The sequence below is a fragment of the Panicum virgatum genome, chromosome 2K (assembly GCF_016808335.1).
Source record: "Panicum virgatum strain AP13 chromosome 2K, P.virgatum_v5, whole genome shotgun sequence".
Taxonomy (NCBI): Eukaryota; Viridiplantae; Streptophyta; class Magnoliopsida; order Poales; family Poaceae; genus Panicum; species Panicum virgatum.
This window is the reverse complement of record NC_053137.1, coordinates 8,367,202-8,391,223: the sequence shown is the minus strand read 5'-3', so window position 1 is coordinate 8,391,223 and position 24,022 is coordinate 8,367,202. Positions and strand designations below refer to the sequence as shown.

The 24,022-nt window shown below is 49.4% G+C and overlaps 3 protein-coding genes across 3 annotated transcripts; 1 reads left to right on the top strand and 2 right to left on the bottom strand.

Moving 5' to 3' along the window:
- The first annotated feature begins 5,372 nt into the window (after positions 1-5,372).
- LOC120695027 (subtilisin-like protease SBT4.3) lies at positions 5,373-8,209 on the top strand. Its single transcript, XM_039978352.1, has 7 exons — positions 5,373-5,781; positions 5,864-6,362; positions 6,467-6,528; positions 6,679-6,867; positions 6,997-7,111; positions 7,216-7,391; positions 7,475-8,209. Exons 1-7 carry the CDS (start codon positions 5,459-5,461, stop codon positions 8,073-8,075), a joined length of 1,965 nt encoding a protein of 654 aa, XP_039834286.1. The 5' UTR covers positions 5,373-5,458; the 3' UTR covers positions 8,076-8,209.
- Positions 8,210-8,244: 35 nt separating this feature from the next.
- On the bottom strand, positions 8,245-10,442 carry LOC120664876 (pentatricopeptide repeat-containing protein At1g59720, chloroplastic/mitochondrial-like). Its single transcript, XM_039944252.1, has one exon. It carries the CDS (start codon positions 10,370-10,372, stop codon positions 8,696-8,698), a length of 1,677 nt encoding a protein of 558 aa, XP_039800186.1. The 5' UTR covers positions 10,373-10,442; the 3' UTR covers positions 8,245-8,695.
- Positions 10,443-17,193: 6,751 nt separating this feature from the next.
- LOC120664867 (plasma membrane ATPase 1-like) lies at positions 17,194-23,390 on the bottom strand. Its single transcript, XM_039944244.1, has 21 exons — positions 22,820-23,390; positions 22,045-22,164; positions 21,827-21,925; positions 21,605-21,742; positions 21,380-21,514; positions 21,108-21,287; positions 20,811-21,017; positions 20,596-20,715; positions 20,388-20,507; positions 20,177-20,299; positions 20,006-20,110; positions 19,786-19,930; positions 19,454-19,618; positions 19,099-19,337; positions 18,983-19,015; positions 18,809-18,890; positions 18,507-18,667; positions 18,216-18,401; positions 17,935-18,117; positions 17,668-17,846; positions 17,194-17,568 (listed from the first exon to the last, which is right to left on the bottom strand). The coding sequence occupies exons 1-21, from the start codon at positions 23,150-23,152 to the stop codon at positions 17,472-17,474; spliced, it is 3,150 nt and encodes a 1,049-aa protein (XP_039800178.1). The 5' UTR covers positions 23,153-23,390; the 3' UTR covers positions 17,194-17,471.
- Between the last annotated feature and the right edge of the window lie 632 nt (positions 23,391-24,022).

Genomic DNA, 24,022 nt, shown 5'->3' with positions numbered 1-24,022 from the left:
CTCCTTGAGTAGTATTATTAAGCAACCAATCATTGTATCCTCCACTTCAACAACCCTGAGTATCATTATGGTGTAGTTAGTAATATGAGTAAAGTCCATTAGACCCCTAAACTTGTGGTCGAGTTTGACAAACCCCCCTGAACTCGAAAACCACAAAAACCGGACATCGACGCCTTCTAACTTTACAAAACCGGACAAATTACCCCCTTGACCGTTTCAAAGTAGTTTCCTACAGCAGTTTTGATGATTTATCTTCCCTCTCTCTCACTCACTTACATCTCACTTACATGTGGTCCCCACTTGATATTAGGATTTTGGTGGAAAATATTAATGAACTAATCTGCTCCTTCCTTTCGTCAAACCTTTTTGGCCTGACAAGTGGAGCCTCCATGAGGGTCCGGTAGGCCTAATTTTTGTGAGAAAGAATTTCAATTGTTTTAACTTTTTATAGATTGATTAGTTACACGCAAACAGCTGGTCCTTTCGTTGACTATCTTTGTTGGTCATTTCATATGCATAGTCACGCACATGCATCATGTGTACATGTATGTCCGGTGTATGAACAGGTTTCCTGCTATACTAACAATTTTTATCATAACACAGTTATTCCTATGCAAGAAAAAATATTTTTTTCAACATCAAGTATTTTTATCATAACGCATGGACAGATTTGGCGAGCGGGGTGCATTATAGACGTGCAGAACCTTCTCTTCTTATTAAATTTAAGTTTTTCAGCTTCACGTGCTTGAGATCAATAAAATATAATGCTCATGCACAACGCGCAGCTTCAAGACACGTACTATCCTAACAGCACCACATGCTGCTGCACGTCGTGCGTTCGAGCAGGTCAGCTCTCATCAGGGCATGTGTATGTTGCTTTGTCACGTATAGGAGCTTGTAAAATTTAAGTGTTGTTACACCTTGAACGGAGAAGTGCATATGCATCTGGCCAATTTTATTTGTCCCGTCCACGTACTACACATGCAGCAACTAATTATTCAATGATGAGAAAGCATCGGTCGTCCTGCAAGAGGCATGAGCAGACTTTTTTTCTTCCCTCAAATTAAAGTGTGTCAGCATTTCAAAATGGATCCAATTGTAATATGATGGTCCTAACGGACTGAAATGAAATAATGATCTCGCTATAAATACCCAAGAAGGCCACAAGCAGCTAACACAGCACAACAAAGAGCTGCAAACACAGATAGACTGAATCAAAAGGCCACCATGCATTGCAGTGGCTCGAGCTCGATGACCTGCATGGCTAATGCAATGTTAAAAATTGGAGGAGGACGTGGCAAAGCTGCTTCTTCACCCAAGAAAAACTACCGGCTCTTTTCGGGCGCTGTGTGGCCTAACAAGGCCTACAAGGTACCACGAGCAGCAGCAGCACTCCCCGCAACTCATCGTCTTGTTATCAAGAACATGTGGTAATAATTAAGGGCTGTCATCACCAAACGAGGGTCTAGTTGTCTTTTAATAATCTCTCAGCTCATTAATTATTAACATGTTATGTCAAGATAATGTACATGTAGTACTACTGTATATTATATCATAAATAAAGGTTAAAGGATTGTATTTGTATTGAGTTTGCTACAATAATGCTCCAAAATGACTACGGACCCTTTATCTAGATAGATTTATGCTGCTACTGCTAGAGCCCCGGTCGGCCGCCAGCTCTACGGCACGGCGGTGCTCTGCGCCGCGCGCGGATGCGACCACCTCGACTGCCATGGCGGCCCGTTCCTCGTGGTGTTGATGGTGTCCTTGAACGTTAATACTAGGACGGTGATGCAGGCACATGTGTACTCATCGGAAGCTCGTGGCTGGAACGTATCTGCGCGTCATGATCTGCATCACCACATAGAGCCGGTAGGAATCCCGTCTGGTACTGGTGTGCATTTTTCTAGCAGTGTGTATGGGAGTTTTGCAATCATGCAAATGAAGGATGGTAGGGCTTGCCAACATTATTATTAGGTAGGTGCAGGATGGGAACGATGCGGGGTCATTGATCTTGGCACCTTGATCCTGGAATCTTCATGTAACCAAGCACTTGTAGTTTGCACCTTGATTCTGGGCTGTGTTTGGTTTGTGTAGCACAAGCTACTGTAGCAAATTTTGACCAATAATTAGAGATACTAAATAAAGGTATTTTACAAAATTAATTTCACAACTCCTGCGCTACTTCGCGAGACGAATCTAATGAGACCTTTGACCGCACAATTAGAGAATAGTTACTATAGCATCACTGTAGCCAATCACGGATTAATTACCGTCATTAGGTTCGTCGCGAAAAGTTACATCCATCCGCGAAAAGGTTTTCCAAATAAACTTCGTTTAGTGCTTCATGCAGGTAAGATTCTTTCGTAGCACAAGTAGCGCTACTTGCAACCAAATATGGCCCTGGAATATTCCTGTGAGGAATAGTGCTGGAATCTTCACAGTTTAATCTTCCTGTCAGGAAGGGTGGGGAAGATAATAAGTAAGCCAGGGTACTAAGACGTCGTGTTCCCCTTCATGAGCTTCTACACCAAGGTAAGGTGCTAGCTCTGTGCGTGATTATAAATTGCGGAGGACCCGGTATGGCAAAATATGGCAGCCGCCATACCTTGATTTTTCGACAAGTTCCCGCAGGTCTTCAACTGTTTCGTCTGCCGGCGGCCAGATTATGCAACTAAGATTAAATAATTATGACTTTTGATGTTTTCCGTTGCAATTTAATACAGTATAAATGTAATCTCTATTTTTATGTTCTATTTCGCTAGTCAATTTGTACATGGCCCCAGTTTGTACCGGGACGGCCATAGTAGTACACCCTGCTAATGGTTTGGAAACCAATCCAAAACCACACCAAACCATTTCATTATTAATATACTTTAGAAATCAAACCAACTCCATCCACTTGCTATTCCACCCAAGCCAATCCAAACTAATTCCTATTCACTCCCAAAGCAAACCAAACCAATAGTTTCAACCCGAACAAATTGGTTTCGAACTACCGCGTCTAATTCTCTCCAACTAGTTTAGTACCTCCGCTCTTGACATGGGGCCCACATATAGTTTTTACCACACTGTTTTGCACAGAGTAGCTGCCAGCCATACTTAGTCATCTCCAACAAGTTTCAGTCAATTTTGATAAAATTTTATAGTGTGAACGCGAAGTTTTATTTCCAGAGTCCGACTCTTGACATGGGGTCCATGTGTAGTTTTAGCCATACTGTTTTGCAAAAAGTAGCTGCCAGTCATACTGAGTCATCTCCAACAAGTTTCAGTCAATTCCGATAAAATTTTATAGTGTGAACGCGAGATTTTATTTTTAGGGTCCGACACTTGATGTGGGGGCCAACGTGTAGTTTTAGCCACATTGTTTTGCGCAGAGTAGCTGCCAATCATACTGAGTCATCTCCTACAAGTTTCAGTCAATTTCGATAAAATTTTATAGTGTGAACGCGATGTTTTATTTCTAGGGTCCGACTCTTGACGTGGGGCCCACGTGTAGTTTTAGCCACACTGCTTTGCACAGTATAGCTGCTAGTCATACTGAGTCATCTCCAACAAATTTCAATCCATTGCGATAAAATTTTATAGTGTGAATGCGAGGTTTTATTTCTAGGGTCCGGCTCTTTGTGTGGAGCTCATGTATAGATCTAACCACACTGCCTTACCAAGAGTATCTGCGAGTCATATTGAGTCATCTTTTTTAATTTTCAGTCAATTTCAAAACAGTATCTGCGAGTCATATGAACAAAATATTCATTTCAACCCACCTCAACCCATCTCAACCCGTATTTACATAGAATCCACTCTAACCCAACCCATTACTTAATTCAACCCATTTCAACCCATCCAAACACAATCCATCTTAAAATCCAATTCACAAAATCTATTTCAGCCCAAACCATTAGCAGGGTGTAGTAGCTGCCAAATTTGACGACAGATTTGCCGTTCCAGTTCGGCAGGGTAAAAAGAATTTAACCCCAGCGAACGGCCCAACTGCGTGTCTATCAACTCATCGTCAGGCGGGCCATGCTAGTCCGCGCGCGCGCCCCAGGAGGCTTCCTGGCGCGCGATCTCGGACAGCAGCAATCTTTCCTTTTTTGGAAAGTTTTTTTTCTGTATTTTTCTACATTTGGAAATTTATAATTTGTAAATATAAATTTTTAGTATAACTTTTGCACGTCTTCGGTGGAAAATAATCATCATAACTTTTTATGATATACATAACTTTTACGTATAACTTTTTTCTAGCAACTTGAGGAATAATTTTTTTAGTACAACTTGTACTTAACTTTTAGCATAACTTGTAGAATGTTATCTTTATCAGGGAGACTTCTCGTACAAATTCTTTTACACAAGTTCATCATACAACTTTTTACGCATGAAATTCATCATACAACTTTTGAGTACAAATAGTCAACAATTTTTATAAAAAAAAAGTTGTCAAGAGAACTTCAACACATAATAGAACATAAAAAAAAGAGAACAACTGAAAAGGAAAAATTCTCATCATAACTTTTTATGGTGTACATAACTTTTACATACAACTCTTTCGTAATAACTTGAAATACAATTTTTAGCACAACTTTCATGATACATATATAACTTAATGTATATTTTTATAAATATAACTTACAGAGGACAACATTTTAGCATAAATTGTATAAAGATGTTATCTGAAAGATTTCTCGTATAACTTTTTACGCTCAAATTTATCATACAATTTCGAAACACAAGTCTCGGTATAATCTTTTAGTATGATTTTCATGCAAAAGTTGTCAATGGAATGTGAAGGAAAAAAAATAGAAATGAAAAAAGAAAATAAATACCTCACGTCACTCACTCACGTGGGTGAGTGCAGCTCGCGGCAGCTATAGCATCGCGCGCTAGGAAGGTTGGCAGCGCGCGCTTGCTGTTTTGGATTCCCGTCGTCAGGCTCACAAGCGACACCAACTCGCAGCGATGCGAGCGAGGTAAATGCCCAGTCTTCGATCGAGCTGTGTATGCCCAGTCTGCTATAGAAATAATACCACGCACACGTGCACATCTACATGATCCACACTTCCATTCCAAATTCGGAAACAAACGATGGGAACTGTGATCATCAAGCCGCTCGCCGTGTCCTTGCTTCTTGCCGTCTTCCTCCTCGGGACCTTGGATGCTTCCGGGATCAGCAGCGATGGCGACGAGAAGCAGGTGTACATCGTGTACATGGGGCATCAGCATGAGCCGTCGGACTCGGCTGCCGGTTTCTCGGCCGCAGAAGCTGCCCATCACAAGCTGCTGAACCAGATGCTCGACGATGGCAGGTCGAGCTCTCTAATTCACTGGCACAAGGAATTATTTTCTGAAGAACACGAAAATTGAAACCATTTCCCGTTTCTCTGACACAAATCTCTGAACAAGGCAGAACAAATTGTATCGACTGATTTTACGAGCTACATCCATATGCAGCTCTGCTATGGACAGGATGGTCTACAGCTACAAGAGGAGCATCAATGGCTTCGCGGCCAGGCTGACGGAGCAGGAGAGGCGGAAGCTCGCCGGCACGGAGGGCGTGGTCTCCGTCTTCCCGAGCCGGACGTACCAGCTCCAGACCACAAGGTCGTGGGACTTCCTCGGCTTCCCCAGGAACGCGCGCCGGAGCCTGCCCACGGAGGGGGAGGTCATCGTCGGCATGCTCGACACCGGCGTGTGGCCGGACTCCCCATCCTTCTCCGACGCCGGCCTCGGCCCGCCGCCGGGCAGGTGGAAGGGCGCCTGCCTCAACTTCACCTGCAACAAGTGCGCTTCCACATCTTCGTTCGTCGTGTCGTGCCCCCAATGCTTGTTGGTTGACACGTGCTGACGTGGCGCTTGCGTGCAGCAAGATCATCGGCGCCCGCGCGTACAGGCAGGGGCGCGCCGGCCTGTCGCCGGTGGACACCGCGGGGCACGGCAGCCACACGGCGTCGACGGTGGCCGGGCGCGTGGTGGAGGGCGTCGGCCTCGCCGGCGTGGCCGCCGGGTCGGCCCGCGGCGCGGTGCCGGGCGCCAGGCTGGCCATCTACAAGGTGTGCTGGGACGACTTCTGCGCCGGCGAGGACATCCTGGCGGCGTTCGACGACGCCATCGCCGACGGCGTGGACGTGATCTCCTTCTCCATCGGCGGCAAGCTCCCGGCGCCCTACTTCGAGGATGCCGCGGCCATCGGGTCGTTCCACGCCATGAGGTGCGGGGTGCTCACCTCCGCGTCCGCCGGCAACTCCGCGCTCACCGGCGGGCGCGTCGGCAACGTCGCGCCGTGGATGCTGTCCGTCGCCGCGAGCAGCACCGACCGCCGGCTCGTCGCCAAGCTGGTCCTCGGGGACGGCAAGACCATTGTGGTGAGTGGTGACCACGCGCCCATTGCTTCACTGAACCTGACAAGGTGCTGTAACTTTCTGCTGATCAGAATTCAAAAATCATATGATGCGTTCGTTCTGAACAGGGAGCCTCTGTTAACATCTTCCCCAAGCTTGAGAAAGCTCCACTTGCCCTCCCAATCAACGGGTAACCCAATCCAACAACAATAATAGAAAAAAAAAGTTACTCCATGTCACAGTTAAACTGATTTTTTGCATTGATGTATAGTTCATCATTTCACAAATTTCATTCACCTCCTCTGTGCTGCAGTTCTTGTCAACCGGATTCTCTTGCCAGACAGTCATACAGGGGGAAGATCCTTTTCTGCCCCAGAGGAAGCAACGGCACCGGCCCTCTCCAGGCCGGCGCCGCCGGCACGGTCATCGTCAACGCCGAGCCCGACGTCGCGTTCGTGTTCCCCCTCCCTGCAGTGACAATCGCTGAGGACCAGTTCACCGAAATTCTAGCATACGTCAACAGAACACGGTACGAATACCACAGAAAATAGTGAAACAAATTCCTGCAATGCTGAACAAATTTTTTGTTGCTCTGCAATGTTGAATCAGCTCCCACAACATAAGCTTGCACGCCTCTTACGGTTGCTCTGTTCTGCAGTACTGATCCTGTGGGCAGCATCCACAGCACAGAGGCAAACTTCAACTCCGAGGCGCCGATCGTCGCCTCCTTCTCCTCCAGGGGGCCAAACTTGATCAGTCCTGGGATCCTGAAGGTCTTTTAAGATCATTAGAAGCACTAAATTGCAATCATGAAAGACTTAATACTGATGTCGTCGGTCGTACTCATACACATGTTTTACCCCTGAAAACTCTGCAGCCTGACCTGTCGGCGCCGGGGATCGCCATCCTGGCGGCGTGGACGCCGCTGTCGCCGGTGTCCGGCAACCTCAGAGACAACAGGTTCGCGGCGTACAACGTCATCTCCGGCACATCCATGGCGTGCCCGCACGCCACCGGCGCGGCGGCGTACGTCAAGTCCTTCCACCCCGGCTGGTCGCCGGCGATGATCATGTCGGCTCTCATCACCACCGGTAACCGACCACCTCAATCCCTGCTCGGCTTTGCTCCGGCAATAGCACATCGTTCCAGGTGATCAAGCTTACGAGATGGCGACACTGTGCACGTGCAGCCACGCCGATGGACCCGGCGCGCAACCCGGGCGGCGGCGAGCTCGTCTACGGCGCGGGGCAGCTCAGCCCGGCGCGGGCGCGCGACCCGGGCCTCGTCTACGACGCGCGCGAGGACGACTACGTCCGCATGCTCTGCGCGGAGGGGTACAACGCCACGCAGCTCCGGGTGGTCACCGGCTCCGACGGCACCGCCTGCCCGGCCGCCGGCGCCGCCGCCGCCGACGACCTCAACTACCCGACGATGGCGCACCACGCCGCGCCGGGGTTGAACTTCACCGTCCGCTTCCCGCGCACCGTCACCAACGTCGGCGCGCCGGGGCGCTCCGTGTACACCGCCAGGATCGTCAGCTCGGGGCCGTACATCAGAGTCGCCGTCGCGCCGAGGAGGCTGGCGTTCAGCAGGCCGCTGCAGAAGTTGTCCTTCACCGTGACGGTCTCCGGCGCACTGCCGGCGGGGAACGAGTTCGTGTCGGCCGCTGTCGTGTGGTCCGACGGTGTACGTCAGGTTAGGAGTCCGATTATTGTGCACACGGTGGATGTTCAATAGAGTAACACACTGGCAGATTGAGGAGACTGTTCAGGAAAGTTCATTTTGTTGCCAATGTTGCAACAGCTGACAAAACAATGTTGGGGACAATTCCTCATCTGTCATTGGAAAATCCCCAATCCTAGATATGTCATTAACACAGGTGCGACGGCAAATCTTATCCAGAAGATTTGGATGGCATGTGAAGAATTATTCCATTGAAATGCATTTAATACAAGTGCTATGTTCCATCAAAGAAAACTGATCAAATGAGCGTACAAATTGGTTCATAATCACTCTTATCTTACAATGGATTTTCCATTTCTCCTTTTTACTTCCAGACAGTATTTACCTTCTGTTGTGATTTGTGAACTATCACCTCATGCTGTCAATATATAACCAGACAGTGGACGCCAATAGATCCAGCTCCAGGTCAGTATCTCACTAGAGACAAACATGGTGAACAGAATCATCTAACTCAACACGCTAAACAGCCACCTGTCAGTGATCTCCAGGTGATCTTTGTAATCATGATCTTTGGGCATGGCATTCACGTCCTCTTGGGTGCCTGCAGAGGCGCGTCGAATGGAACAGCAGCAGGATCTTTCAAGACAGCATCACAGGTAATCATGTCTCAAGAATCACCAGTAATCCTTGCACGAACATGATCCATCCTTGAAGTGGTGAAACCGAATTCGATCCCTCACGATGATCTCCACATCGTAGATCTTTGATATAAGCTTGCTGATCGTGTGGCAATCTTTGCACACTCTAAGATTCTTCAGAATTCGAATTGGTGCCCCATGTGTTGCATTGAGAAGGCCAAACGATATGGCTAGCCGTTCGCTGTGCAAACGCAGGGTGGCGCCCTTGGTGCGGTCAGCGTCAGCAACCATAGGCGCCTCTGACAGGTCCGGCTTGTATCCAGCAGACGTGAGCCTCTGTTGAATCTCATCCAGCTTCTCGTAGATCTCTTCTGACTGAGGATGTGAAGTGTCACCTGCGACAAACTGGTGCACCGAGCCATCCATTTCAATGGAGCTGAACCCTGGTTCCTTCTTGAAACCCTCTTCACTCATCAGCCGCCGGATCATGCCCACGTCATTCCACCTCTGCGCGGAGGCGTAGACCCTCGAGAGCAGGACATAGACACCGCTCACAGCATCATCAGGGACATCGAGCGCCATCTTGGCCATGGCCTCACTGAGCTCAAGCCCAGCATTCCTCTTGCAGCACGCGTCGAGCAGGCTCCTCCAGATGATGGAGTCGGGGCGGCAGTCCATCCCGGCCACAACGTCAAGAGCCTCTTCGATGAGCCCCGCTCGTGCGAGGATGTCCACCATGCACCCATAGTGCTCAATCCTCGGCCTGATCCCGTACTCGCTGACCATGGCAGCAAAGTACCTCCTGCCTTCCTCCACCAGCCCGCCGTGGTTGCACGCGCTCAGCACCGCGACGAACGTGATCGCGTTCGGCGCGACGTTCTCCGCCCGCGTCATGCGGTCGAACAGGTCCAGCGAGTCCCGGACGCGGCCGTGGTTGGCGAGCGCGAGGACCATGGCGTTCCAGGACGCGAGGTCCCGCGCGGGCATCCGGTCGAACACCTGCCGCGCGAGGTCCACCGCCCCGCACTTGCCGTAGAGGTCGACGAGGGAGTTGTTGATGAGCGCGTCGCGGGACACGGGCGCGCCCGTGGCGGCGGCGCCGAGCTCGCGGAGCAGGAGCGCGTGCGCGTAGAGCCCGAGCGAGAGCGCGCCGGCGCCCGCGCAGGCGCCGAGCACGCTCTGCACGGTGTAGGCGTCGGGCGCCAGGTCCGTCCTGCCCTCCCGCTGCATCTCCCGGAACAGGTCCAGCGCCGCAAGGTGGTCCCCGTTGCCCGCCAGCGCGTCGACGGCGGTGTTCCACGACACGAGGGTCCGGCGCGGGATCCGACGGAAGAGCGCGACGGCCTCGCCGGGGAGGCCGCAGGAGGCGTAGAGGTGGACGAGGGAGTTGGCGACGACGGTGTGGGCGGGGGCCAGGGCGAGCTTGGCGGCGAGCGCGTGGAGCTGGCGGCCCTCCGGGAGCGCGGCGAGGAAGGCGGCCGCGGAGAGCGCGGCGGGGAGGGAGAAGTGCGGCGGGGCCGCGGGGCCGGAGGGGGAGGAGTGGAGCGTGCGGAAGAGGAGCAGCGCGCGGTGGGAGAGGTCCGCGCGGCGGGCGCGCGCGAGGGAGCGGAGGAGGTTGAGGGAGGAGCGCGCGGTGGCGGCGGGGGAGCCGTCGGCGCCGCCGCGCGGCGGGGCGGCGGGGAGGGAGGAGGTGGACGCGGCGAGGGCGGGCATGGTCGGGGAGGAGGAGCTGGTGGGGGTGACGCGGCGGCCGCGCAGCGCATGGTCACCGGCGGGGCGCGGGGGGTTGGGGAGGTTTTTGCCGGGGGATCATTTGGATATGGTGGGCAGCCGGGTCGTGTGGACGGCAGCGCGCGCGGCGGCGCGGTTTTTTCTTTTTTATATTTTTTAAAAATTAAAATTTCAAAAATATATGTCTGTTTTGAAATATTTCAAAAATATACCCCGGTCGCCCTCCCATTGGGCGACAGGCCCAAAGTGTAATTTTTTTGTTCTTCAAATTCGCAACGAAGCCCCTGGAGAAAAAAAAAAGACATGTCGCCCGTTGGGGGGCGACAGGGGCCTGTCGCCCAGCCCACGGGCGACCGCCGCTGGGCCCGGCCCACAGGCGCGGCAGGGGGCCCGTCGCCCCCCTCCCCGCGGGCGACAGGGGGGCCTGTCGCCCCCCCCCCCCCCCCCCCCCCCCCGGCGACCGGGGTACCCACCCCTATAAAAGGGCTGACCCTCCCCTTCCCTCCTCATTTGAGCCCGAAAATTTCACCAAAAATCTAGAAAAAAAGAGAGGAGTGAGGAGAAGGAAAGCGGCGAAGCCCTGCCGGATTCAGCACTTCTGATCTGCAGGTTAGTACATTTAGTTTAAATATTGTTATATTTAAGTACTACGTATTTAAATATGAGTAATTTAAGTAGGGATGAGTAATTTAATTTAATTAGTACTATAGTAGAACCATTTAAGTAGGAGTTCAATGATACTTTAGTTTGTAGTTACGTAGTAGTAAATTAGTTTAGAAAATTAGTTCTACGCATTTATTATTGCAATTGCAGTACTATTAGAGACGTGTTTATAAATTAATTATGATTTAGAATAGAATTTGGCATATGCAGTATAGAATTTGAGTGTCATCACGTAGTTATGAATACTTATACGTTGTAGTTGAATTTCATACTTAGTTTTTACGAATTATTGAATAAGGTAGTGAAGTAAAGAGTATAACTCGATAAGTATTATGTGATATACAGATATGTCGAGCAAGATGCAGTTTCAAGTATTTTATGGTGAATACAATGTTATGTATGGGCCAAATGGAGTAGATCTTTCTGCCTTTAAGCGCACATCTAGCGGCATAGATAAACCTCTGGAAATGAGTTATGGTTCCATATGTAAGTGGCTGCAGCGTGGGTTCCATGTTGATCCGTTGACACATGTGATCACTGTCCATTCTCTTGTTAATTGGGAGGTAGATAGTGAATTATGGGAATTAATGATGATACACAGCACTGATGACTGGCAGAAGTACATGCAAGCAGCTCTAGAGCGTGGGTGGCCTCTGGCCATTCTTGTTCAAATTCAGGAGAAGACACAAAATGAAATCCAACATTGTGCAGATCAAGGAACTCCGAGTATTCGAAGAGAGACCAATTATGTTGAGCAAGATGAGTCAGAAGAGACAGAGAACCAGAACATGGGACCACAGGGCCTTGCTGATGAGGGAGAGAGGATACATAGCATTGTGGACGAGATGGAGGCAGAAGATCAAACTGCAATAGAGATGGAAGAATATGAGGACTCATCTGATGACGAGCAGTACTCATTGCCAAAAGAGTGGAAAGAGCATGGTTTTGGCAGTCATGTCGCAGAAGATGTACGAAATCAGGAGTGGGAGTACAGAGGGAATGAGGTAGTGCAAGGTGCAACATATCCAAACATTGAAGCCGTAAAAGATGCTGTGAGACTATGGGCAATCTCATTGAAACGAGAATTTAGAGTCGTAAAGTCTGGCAGTAAAGAATATGAGGTGAAGTGTGTGAATGCTGGATGTCCATGGCGAGTACATGCATTCAAGGGAAAATGGAAGTCAAATTGGAAATGTTCCATTGTGACAGAGCACGCTTGTTTGCTGTCAGAAGTTCTTCCCTCGCATCGCAATATATCATGCGACTTTGTTGCAAAGCAAATGTATGGGTTTATTATGGACAACATAAATTATGAGCCAAAAATGATTGTTCGACACATTGAGCAGACTTACCAGTACACCATCAGTTATTTGAAGGCATGGAGGGCTAAACAAAGGGTGTTCGAGATGCGGTTCGGCACATAGGAGGCATCATATGATAACCTACCTCGTATGTTATCCTAGGTTGCTGCTAGAAATCCTGGAAGCATTTATGACACATACCTCGTACCAGCCGTGACTAGGGGACAAAGAATTATGCAACGAGCATTCTTTTGCATAGGTGCTTGTGTTAGAGCATTTCAGTTTTCTCTTCCGGTGATCTGCATTGATGGCACATTTTTGACTGTAAGGTATAAAGGTCAGATACTCACCGCAATCGGTGTAGATTCCAACAACCAAATAGTTCCGCTCGCATTTGCATTTGTTGAGAATGAGAATATAGACAGTTGGTATTGGTTCCTTGAACGAGTGAAGATTCATGTTGTTGCTGCACGCCCAGATGTGTGCCTTATTAGTGATAGGCATGCAGGTATCCTGCAATCAATACTGAAATTGCAACGTGGTGGTGCATTAGGCATATGGGTGCAAACTTCTATGAGCACTTCAAGAACAAGGATCTTAAGAACCTGTTTAAGAGGTTGTGCACCCAAAATCAACAGAGAAAATTCAATGCATTATAGCAGATGCTTGATCAGTTGACTGCAGAGCTAGTGAAGGTAAGGGCATCAGGAGTAGGCACGAGTCAGGCTGCAGAGGCTAGGGATTCAATTGAGAAGTCATTTTCACACTGGATTCGAGGTGCACCTAAGGAGAAATGGTCATTCCTTTATGATACCAACGGAATACGGTATGGTATTCAGACAACGAACCATGCAGAGTGTTTCAATATGGTTATGCGTTCTTGTCGTGCCTTTCCTCTTGTGGGAATTGTTGAGTTCATCATGTATGGGTGCATGAAGTATTTCAGAGAGCGTTACACGGCTGCAAGCATAAACATCAGCAACCCCCAAATTCAGTTTTGCAAAAGAGTGACATAATATATGCAAGAGAAGATTGAAAAGGCCAAACTACACCGCGTCATATCGACAGGTACAATGGAGCATAGATTCGAGGTTCTATGCAAGGATAGAACTGGTCGTGGTATCCGTAGAGATAGGGTGGTACAGGAGAGTTTGATTACAGTTGATGGCAAAGCCTTCTGCTCCTGCATGAAGCCTAAGTTATTGCATTTGCCATGCTCCCATCTCATTGCGGCATGTGCCGTCTTGTCGAGGTTGGGCCTATTCAGCTTGACCGATCCCTCCAGACGGCGCTCGTTGACAGATGGAGGCCGGAGACACACACGTTCCACCTCCCGTGTGGGGAGATGACTCCTACGCTGCAGGACGTGGCCTACCTCCTCGGCCTCCCTATCGTCGGGGAGGCTGTAGGTCCGCGTGTGGTGGCGCCCTCATGGAAGGATGAGCTGGAGGCCCGTTTTGCCCTGGTTGACCGCGTGGAAGAAGCAGGTCCGATCAACCCGCACCCGCGAGCAGCAGGTCCTTCGAAGACCTGGTTCCTACAGTTTATAGTACGTATTCATTCCATATATAAATTTAATTGTTACAATTCACATGTTCCATTGATAGTTGAAACCATTAATCTTAATTGTTTATGCAGCCTGCCCTGTTGGCTGCGGATGCCGACGAGTACAGTGTGACCAGATCGCTGGAGGCGTACCTACTTTGGTTGTTTGGTTACATCATGTTCAACAACACTCATGGCAACTCGGTCGATAGGATTCTCCTTCCGTATGCACAGGAGATTGCGGATGGGGACGAGGACGTACCGCCCTACAGCTGGGGTGAGGCGGTACTTGCAGCCACTTACCGTGGACTCTGTGACGGCTGCATGAAGACACATGGGAATGCTATCCTGTCAGGGTGCCCACTACTGCTACAGTTTTGGTCGTACGAGAGGCTAGCCGTTGGTCGCCCCTTTGTCAGCCACGAGCCTTACCCAGGGGGCATGTACGGCGACGAGGAGGATGAGAGGCCCACTATGGGCACTATCTGGATCTGGCGTCAGGTACGTTCGCAACAAATCTAATTTTGTTATTCATTGTTACATGATGTATTAGCGCACTTTTAATTTTACTTATTCGGAATGCAGAGGTCCTGGGCACATGCGCGGGTTAGACGCGCATATTCTGAGTTTGTTTCGGAGCTCGACATGCTGACGCCCGAGGACGTTGTCTGGGAGCCTTACAGCCTAGAGGCTGTCGCTACCCGTGCACCAGCAGGACTGTCTTCGCACTGCTCCGCGAATGCGAGCCTGTGGTTTACTTCCGCTGTCCTGGTTTATGACATCGCGGTTGAGGCATATTGCCCCTGGAGAGTCAGGAGACAGTTTGGACAGCGCCAGGAGTTTCCGGTGCCCACCGCGTTGGAGCGTGTCAGTCGCCAAGACCACAGGTAATTATGAATGAACTTGGCTCATACATTCGTGTCGAATCTAACGATTCTTCGTGGTCCACTTTGTAAGTTGTCAAGGAGTGGCTTGCCGTGCTCTGATGATTGGCTCACCAAGATCCAGCCGTGGATGGACCAATGGGAACAGGCAGACGAGCTCTTGGTCCATCCAACAGGACCACACACAGACAGCTCCTTTAGGGCTTACCTCACCTGGTACTTACCCCGGACTCGGGCTCGTCTGGTTTTTGTTGACACTCACCCGCAGCCACACCAGGCGAGGCCTCAGGATGGATATGGCCGGCACCACGTGGAGGCACTAGCTGGCGCGGTGAATCTCTTAATCATATTTGCATATATAAGATAATTCATGTGTTTGTAACTGTAACTTTACTGAATTGATGCAGCTTCGTCTTTGCAACATAATGGAGACGGACTGCTCGACTTACTTGACGAGGGTACGTGCCGGATCCCCAATGACCCAGTTTGAGCAGACAGAGGCATGGTCGAGGCAGCGTGATCAGTTGCGTTAGGTAGCGCACAACTTCGGAAGCCGTGTGCAGTACGAAGACAGCCACGGGTCGTCTCAGGCCTCGTCGTCGTTCCCGTGTCCGTCGAACATGCACGGGCCGACGTCGCAGTTCTTCCCAAGTGCAGGTAATGTACATATCTCTTTAAAATTACATCAAGTGTTCCTACATATTTACTAATATCACATACAGGATACGATCCAGCTACTGCGTTCGGCCATACTGGAATGTTTAGAGGGACAGCACCAGTTGGCGGACCGTATCCAGGGATGGTACCGGGGCCACAGATGCCGGCCTACACTGGTTAGTTTATGTTTCGTATTTCGGTTTCTACATGGCATGACAAAATATACGAGCGGACGCTAACATCCACATTTTTTGCGTAGGATTCTACCCCGATGCGGGCGCCGGACCTTCTTCTTCCTCCTTTCAACCAGATAACGAGACCTTCACCTTAGACGACTTCGACAGCTTGAGTCCAGAAGAGCCTGCCGCGCAAGGTGACCCCGATGTCTTGGGGTATTCACAGCTAGGAGGAGCACCACTTGGGATCTCTCAGCAGCAGACACCGCAGCCCCTTGCGCGTCTTGAGCGACAGGTGAGGTCTCCGGATGTTTTCACCTACTCCGAGGGCCATGTCCGTGCCCAGCAGAGGGCTAAGAGGGTCCGACGCCCTAGGGGTGGTTAGATGTATCTGATGTTTATTTGTAATGAGATAGCTGTGGACCTCTTATTTGTATCCGATGTTTATGATTGTGTTAGGTTAATTGTCATTTGTTTCTATAGATATTATTGATGTGAACTTATTATGTTTGTGGGTTCCATAATGCTCGTGAAATAAGGAAAGTTCATGCGATTTTTTCTCGTGATTTAATGAAGGACAAGTTACGTGCGGTAGGAGTTAGCGGCCGAGATCTTGCCGACGATGATGACGAATACACGCTCGAATAACTCAAAATAGGTCCCTGAAAAAAAAGGGGGGCTGTCGCCCCCCCCCACGGGCGACAGGCCCCTGTCGCCCGAGGGGTGGGCGACAGGCCACTGTCGCCCGTTGGGGGGGCGACAGGCCCCCCTTTTTTTCTCCAGGGACTTCGTTACGAATTTGAAGAAAAAAATTACACTTTGGGCATGTCGCCCTATGGGAGGACGACCGGGGTATATTTTTGAAATATTTCAAAACGGACATATATTTTTGAAATTTTAATTTTTAAAAAATATAAAAAAGAAAAAACCGCCGCGGCGGCACATCCGCAGATGGGGCGCCCTGGTCAACCAGTCAAGTATGGGCTTGCGGCCCAGGACTTTGAGACGATGGGCCGGAGAGCGAGAGATTTTAAGGGCTTCCTCGGGCCTGACGCGGCAATAGCTCCATGAGCTACGGCCCAGGCCCGGCTGGCTTGTGCGACTTCTTTCCGTCTCCAGCCCGGCACCGCCGCAGCGGTAGTTGTGGCACACCGCACACCCGACCATAGTAAGATCCCCGCCGCAGGGCTCCGGCAGGCAGGCACCGTCCTGCCGTCCTCCAACATGGCGTGATGCTGGGGCGGGGGACTACCCATGTGGAGCCACACCCCGGCACCATGCCCATGTGGATCACCAGATACCATCAGGATCCTGAGAACAACCAGCTGTGTTCCCACATGCCAAGAATTCCCAGTTCATCCCACCCAGATTCTGCAATCCCTGGAACCAATGAATGCCAGGCAGCCTCACACCACGATTTCAGGCGAGAGCCCAGGACAGACAGCGTTCCCCAGCCATGTGAGGCCATTTGATGCTGTCCATGCCGCAACGGTAGCACGGCACATGCTCGTGCCTACACTCAACTTCAGACTCAGGAATCCTGGCAGCAGGCAACCAGGACCAGAGATAGCACAGGATAATAACAAGCAAAAAAGATGTATTATATCATCATCATCATCATCTAGGGACTACAGAGTATATATATCTCGTCATCTCAATGCCGGTAAATGGTCTGCCGGGGTGGTTAATGGACAGCAGCATGTAGGGGGTGAGGTGAGACTATGGCGATAATGCACCGCACCGACGTCAGAAACATGTAATCGTCATCATCCTCGAGGCCCAACCATGGGTTTTCCTTATTGCTGCCTAGTACATATAGTAAGAAGAAGAAGCCTGTAAATAATTAATCGATCCATCACACGGTGTAGGACTGCTGGATCGTCTCGATGTCCAAGCCCTTCTGCTTCACCACCGACTCCATCCTCCCCTTCAGGGTGTTCACTTCTCGCAACCTGCGTGCAGCAAATACGGGGCGATTCAGGGGTCGCATTCAGTGGAGATGCTCAAGGAGGGCGAGAGGTCTTATCAAGAAGCTCTGGAATAGCATATACCTCGCCATCTCGGCTCTCCTGCGTGCCTCTTCCGCGAGCTGGTTGAGTTCATTGAAGGTCGTCTTGTTCTCGAAGATGGTTGCCTCCGGTGCCTGGAGCCCGTGGAGCGTCCTCTGAGCGTGCGCCCACCTGAGCTCCCTATCTGCCCTCCCGAAATCCTTCTTCCTCGTGAACGCGATCTGAATGGGTACATCAGCAAACGAAGATCAGTACACGTAGCAATCAGCAAACTGAACGTTGAATATCAACAAGCATTCTCTGCCCTACCCTCTGCTCAAGGACAAGGTCCCATGCTCTCCCGCTCAGAGCGTAACGGATGAGGAACTTGATGATATCCAGCGGAAAGTAAAAGACGATGTTGTAAAGCCAGATGACACCGGCCCAGCCCCATCCAATGCCCTTGATCGCAGCGAACGCCCAGTTGGCATATACAGCAATCAGAGTAGCGATCTGCAAACAAGACAATGTGAGCAAGGCTAACCGCAAAAGCCAAAAAGACAGTACGGCAGTACAGCATGAAACATTGAAACTGGATTCGAATCACTAACCAGCTGTGCCACCAAGAAAGCAAAAACTAGCAAGAACCCAGGACGCTCCACAAATGACCAGCTGCGAGACCTTGTCACAAAGATGAGAGCTTGGCTGATTGTGCTAACTTGAAGGTACACAGCAGAGGCAAGCTTCTGAAAATCATCCTGTGCAGTTTTTTCAAGGCTTTCGACACCAAACACTCGCTGCAGATTAGGAACCATGACAATGGTGTTCATCTGTACACTGATTGACCCATACTCTAAATTGCTCAAAAATTAAAGAATGCTTCAGAAACTATTGCTCCATACCGGGAAGAAGTTAGTCTTGTATGCAGCCCAGAAGAAAATAACTGTCATCATGGCCAAATATCCGCCAAGAACTACTCCAGTTGCAAAGATCTCAGCTAACTTCCAACTATCAGGCTGTGGAGATGGTTTCACTCTGTCCTTCGAGATAGTCATAATGGTACCTATTCATGTCAAAAGGTTGAGGCTGTTAGGTATCCTAATCTGCTACTTAAACTTGAAATGTGTGTAGATTTGAAGAGAAACAATAATTGATCAACTATAGGATTTACTCTCCTCATGAATTAACTAAAAAGCAGGCTTACCATCATTGAGGATGGCAATGATCAGGACCATAAATGGTGGGAAGTCAAACTTCCATATCAGCGCAAGAAGCATAAAACCAAGCTGCGACAACAAAGTATCTAGAGGTCAGATAAATTATTTGTCCAATCAGCCAACAGAGCAATATTTTCTAAATACAAAGTACAAGTACATACCACAATACGGATGGTAATTGACACAGCATATATCTGGAAGCACAAATGCACTATGAATATACTGATCAAAGAATGGAGCATTAAGAAACTGAAAAGACACTACAGAATTGGCATACCGTATAATTCTTCATTCTTTGGAAAATTGCCCGACTCGTAAGCACAGCACTAATAATCACGCTAAGGCCTGGTTCAGTGAGGACGATGTCCGAAGCACTTCGTGCTGCGTCGGTGGAGTCTGCTACTGCAATACCAATATCAGCCTTCTTCAAAGCTGGGGCATCATTTACACCATCCCCAGTCATACCACAAATGTGTTTTCTTGCTTGCAAGCGTTTCACGATCTCATACTTGTGCTCTATTAAGCAATAGGGAAAAAAAGATGAACTAGATATTAGTACTTCGACCAGATGGTGCAGAACCATTGACCACATGAAACAAGAGTACTCAAACAGATAATCTCCAAAATTGTACCTGGAAAGACTCCAGCAAAGCCATCAGCCTTCTCGATCAACTCATCAACTGGCAAAGTAGCAATTGACTCATCCTTATCCTGTCCGAGTAAAGCAGATGAAGGGTACATATTGGTACCCATTCCCAACCGACGTGCTGTCTCCTTCCCAATAGCAAGCTGATCACCTGAAATGAAAACATAGATTGAATCAATATTACAGCGCAGCAATCTGTTAGCACGCCCAATGTCCAAACACAAATTATTAGCTACAGGTTTCCAAGGAACCAGAGGAGAATTCCAGATTTAGAACAATCAACCCAACAAAGGGTGGACAGCAATAAATATGACAAACCTGTAATCATCTTTACATTGACACCAAGATCGAGTGCCCTTCTGATCGTTTCTGCACTATCATGACGAGGGGGGTCAAAAAGTGGCAAGAGCCCGATGAACTGCCATGGTCCTCCAGGACTCTCTTTCCTACCATCTGGCACTTCCTGTACATGAATATTGTCGGTCAAGTACAATAGAAACAACTAAAGAGTGTAGCAATATGTCAAGGGAGCACAAACCTGGTAAGCCACACCAAGGGCTCGCAGACCACGCTCAGCAAATTTGTCAATCACAGCTCTGACCCTTCTTTCAATATCCGACTTGTTGTGCGCAAGATGCAGGATCTGTTTAACTTCCACTGTTAGTAAGTGAAATCATGTGAGTTCCTAGCATGTGCAAGAAAACAGTACCTGCTCTGGTGCTCCCTTGCTAACACGATGCATTCTTCCCTCTCTATCAAGGTAGGTTAAAGCAGTTCTTTTGTCAGTTGGATTAAATGGCAGAAAGTGAATCTCTTGAACACCAGCACGAGCCTTTTGTCAAACAGGCAGAAGCAAAAATAAATCATTAGAAGAAAAGTAAATAAGCTGCAGATCACAAACTCAAAAGAAACCTGATTACCTCCTTTGGATCAGCCAGCATACCAACTATTGTGGCATCTATGGCATCCTGATTTTCTGTACGAGAAGCTCTGGCAGCCATCAGAATTACTGTATCCTGGTCAACACCTCTTTGGAATACCTGATTCAGTTAATTTGCAATCATGTTGTAATTGCTGCAACGATCCATAGACAGAAAGACTATTGAACTTCTAGTAACAACAGCCTACCTCAATGAGACTTTTGTCGACAGTCAATTTGTTTAAGGTTAATGTCCCAGTCTTGTCGCTGCATAGAACATCCATGCCAGCCATTTCCTCAATTGCTGTCATTCTCTTAGTAATTGCTCCCTAAACCAGTATGCAAACTTTTAGTATATTCAATTCTCATATTAGATCGCATGAGAAGAAGACACCAAATGTTTTCTTGTTGTACAAGTCCATACCTGTTGAGCCAAGCGATGTGCCCCAATTGCCATAGTAACAGAAAGGACAGTGGGCATGGCAATTGGAATTCCTCCAATCAGAAGCACCAACAGATTGTCAATTCCTGGTCGGTAAGCCCTGTGTTGGATAGGGTACATAACGACAATCTCTACTAGCATTCCCACAGCAATTGAACAGATGCAGAAGTTCCCGATGGCAGTCAGAACCTGGATAGTGAAGCAAATAGATTCCCATCAGATCAAAAATTCTGCAATGAATAAAGTAATGAAGTGCTGAGAACAGGATTAGAGACTTGCCTTCTGGAAATGACCAACTTGGTTCGTTGAATCAACAAGATGTGCTGCCTTGCCAAAGAATGTGTGCACACCAGTGGCAATAACAACAGCCTCAAGTTCACCCTGTTTACAAGTGGAGCCAGAGTACACTCCATCACCAGGGCCTTTGGTCACTGGAAGGGACTCACCGGTGAGTGCAGACTGCATAAGAGCAACTCAGAAAGTCAGAACAAGCACGAACTTTAGGATCAACCAAAACACATAAGAGCAGAGCAACTGCAGTTTGCAATGACCTGGTCGATCTTCAGCGGATCACCCTCAAGCAGACGAGCATCAGCTGGAATGATATCTCCAAGCTTCACACTGATGATGTCTCCTGGCACAAGGATAGCCGATTCCTCCTCACTCCACCGGCCATTTCTGAGAACCTTTATCACAACAAAACAAAAGTCAGTACTCTCGACCTCCAGGTAACAACAGCTTGTGACCAAACAGCAAAGATCCTCTCAGTTCTGTACCTTGGCCTTGGGGGCGAGGCGGGCCATGAGAGCGGCGGCGGCATTGCCGGCATTGTTCTCCTCAATGAAACTGATTGTGGAGTTGATGATGAGCAGAGTGATGATCCCCACAAAGTCCTGCCAGTCCGGCGGCTTCCCCTGCAAACATGATGAAAAAGACACATCAAATCCTCCGAACCTGCAAGTCCCAACAAGACACGAGCTGTGAGAATCAGCACTTACTCCTCCATTGGCGAGCGCGATGGCCATGATGGCGGCTGCCTCCATGACCCAGGACAGCGGGTTCCACATGAAGCCCAGGAACTTGAGCACCTTGCTCTCCTGCAAACACGCACGCACGCACGCACACAAATCCATCATGGGAACTTCACATCACGCTATCTGCCAACCAAGCAACAGGAGCAGGAAAGGCATGAGCCAAAGGCCGCGGATTCCCTCACCTGCTTCTCCTCCAGCTTGTTGGGCCCGAAGATGGTGAGGCGCTGCTCCGCCTGCGCGGTGGTGAGGCCCTGCGGGCTGCATCGGAGGTTTTCGAACACCTCATCGATCGGTATGTTCTCCTGCGCGGTCACAGGAACACCGGCGCATCAAAACCACGGCGCGAAGATCGGCGCGGTCACAAGAACAAAATCGTCCAGCTTTTGGGGCGAACGCACGCGTTGGGGGAAAAAAAAGCAATCTATGCTCGGAAGCGACGGGGGGAACGGCGCGGATTGGGCGGACAAAAGGAGGGCGAACGTGCGGATTGAAAAGCTAGTACTAGTACCCAAAAAAAAAGGTGGAACACAAATAAAAAGGGAAAAAATGGAGAAGAACTGGAGCGTAACAGCAGCGAGATGCAGCACACGAGGCCGACGCCGACGCAAATCGAGCCCGCGGCGGGCCGGATCGGCGGCGGGGGCAACCGGGAGCGAATCGCGGCCGCCTCGGGGCGGAGAGCGAGGAATCCCGCCGAGATCGAGCGAGGAGGGAGTACTACGAGTCCATCGCACCAAGCCGCAACAAGCAAACCCCCCCTCCCCCCAAACGAAAACGCTCTCCAAAAAAAAATACAATACGCAACGCAACGCAACGCAGCAGGGATGAACCCAACGGAGCGCGCCACCAGACGGTCCGAATCCACCCCCCGGAAGGTAACCGCGAGAGAGGAAACGCAGGCGAGAAATCGAAGAGAGAGGTTGGTGAGCGAGTTCTGGGGTGGGGGGAGGAGCGTACGAGATCGACGGCCTCCTTGAGCACGGCGTCCAGATTGGACGCCTTGTCCTCCATCCTGGCTCCCCGGCCGGCCGCCTCTCCCCTCCTCCTGCTCCCAGGCAGCAGCAGAGCGCGGCCGCGGCTCGGCTCCTCTCCTCTGCCGAGCGCGGCGGCGGTCTGGCTGGCTGGCTGGCTACCGCAGGACGCCCGCCCCCAAAAGCACGGCGCAGTCTGGCGCGGCGGCACACGCCTATATATATATATATATATATACACAGAGGTTGTGTTTAGATTCGTAAAATGGTGGTAAAAAGAGTCACGTCGTATACTATAGTACGCTATAGCATTTTTCATTTATTTGTGATAATTATTGTCTTATCATGATCTAACTAGACTCAAAAGATTCGTCTCGTCGTGTACATCAAAACTATGCAATTAGTTTTTTATTTACTTACATTTAATGCTCCATGCATGAGACAAAAAATTTGATATGATAGGTAAATAGTGAAATTTGGAGAGAGAAATTTTGGAACTAAATACAGCCATAGCAGCAAGGGAGGCGAGGGATGGCGGATTTTTAGCCGCGGGGTGCGCCCTGTTTAGTTTCAAAAAAAATTCTACAATATTCATCATATCAAATTTTTGATTACATACTTAGAGCATTAAATATACTTAAGAAAATAACTAATTACACAATCTAACTGATTAGTACGAGATGAATTCTTTAAACTTAATTAGTCTATAATTAAATATTATTTGTCAAGTACTTAATAATGAAATGTAGTACAGCTTAAATTTTTTCACGAAGTAAACACAGTCGAAACCAGTGTGGGATCTTCAGGCGTGGGGGACTGCAGCGGAGACTGGGACTGGACAGGCGTGGGGCGGGTGCGGGATTTTCTGCGGTCACTGCCTGTGTGGCGTTTCGTGCGCCAGTCCCCCCCTGTGGCTTTGGCTCTAGTGCTCTACCTTGTAGGCTTCTACGCCACGGTTCCGTGCGCGGACATGCGTGAATGTGCGACGAATACGTCATCGAGTGATCGGTGCAAGGGGTAGACTAGCGGCGTATTGCGTGGTTCGAGAGGGGTTTTTGGTTTTTTCTTTTGACTCGGCCCTTTTATTGCTGGAGATATGGCACGCTGGCGTGGTGCGGGGTGCGGCTAGCGCGTGCGTGCTTGTCGTGTTTCTTAGGCAGTGGAGGTCTACGTATCGGGAAATGGTGAG

Excerpts from the sequence above, each read along its gene's own strand:
- LOC120695027 (XM_039978352.1), top strand. The coding sequence starts at position 5,459 with ATGGACAGGATGGTCTACAGCTACAAGAGGAGCATCAATGGCTTCGCG. Across the intron at positions 6,868-6,996 it reads GCATACGTCAACAGAACACG|TACTGATCCTGTGGGCAGCA; the intron begins GTACGAATACCA and ends TCTGTTCTGCAG. Across the intron at positions 7,392-7,474 it reads AAGTCCTTCCACCCCGGCTG|CACATCGTTCCAGGTGATCA; the intron begins GTCGCCGGCGAT and ends CTCCGGCAATAG.
- LOC120664876 (XM_039944252.1), bottom strand. The coding sequence starts at position 10,372 with ATGCCCGCCCTCGCCGCGTCCACCTCCTCCCTCCCCGCCGCCCCGCCG.
- LOC120664867 (XM_039944244.1), bottom strand. The coding sequence starts at position 23,152 with ATGAAAAATGCTATAGCGTACTATAGTATACGACGTGACTCTTTTTAC. Across the intron at positions 21,515-21,604 it reads GCCTCGCCCCCAAGGCCAAG|GTTCTCAGAAATGGCCGGTG; the intron begins GTACAGAACTGA and ends GTTGTGATAAAG. Across the intron at positions 18,668-18,808 it reads CATTGCCATCCTCAATGATG|GTACCATTATGACTATCTCG; the intron begins GTAAGCCTGCTT and ends TGACATGAATAG.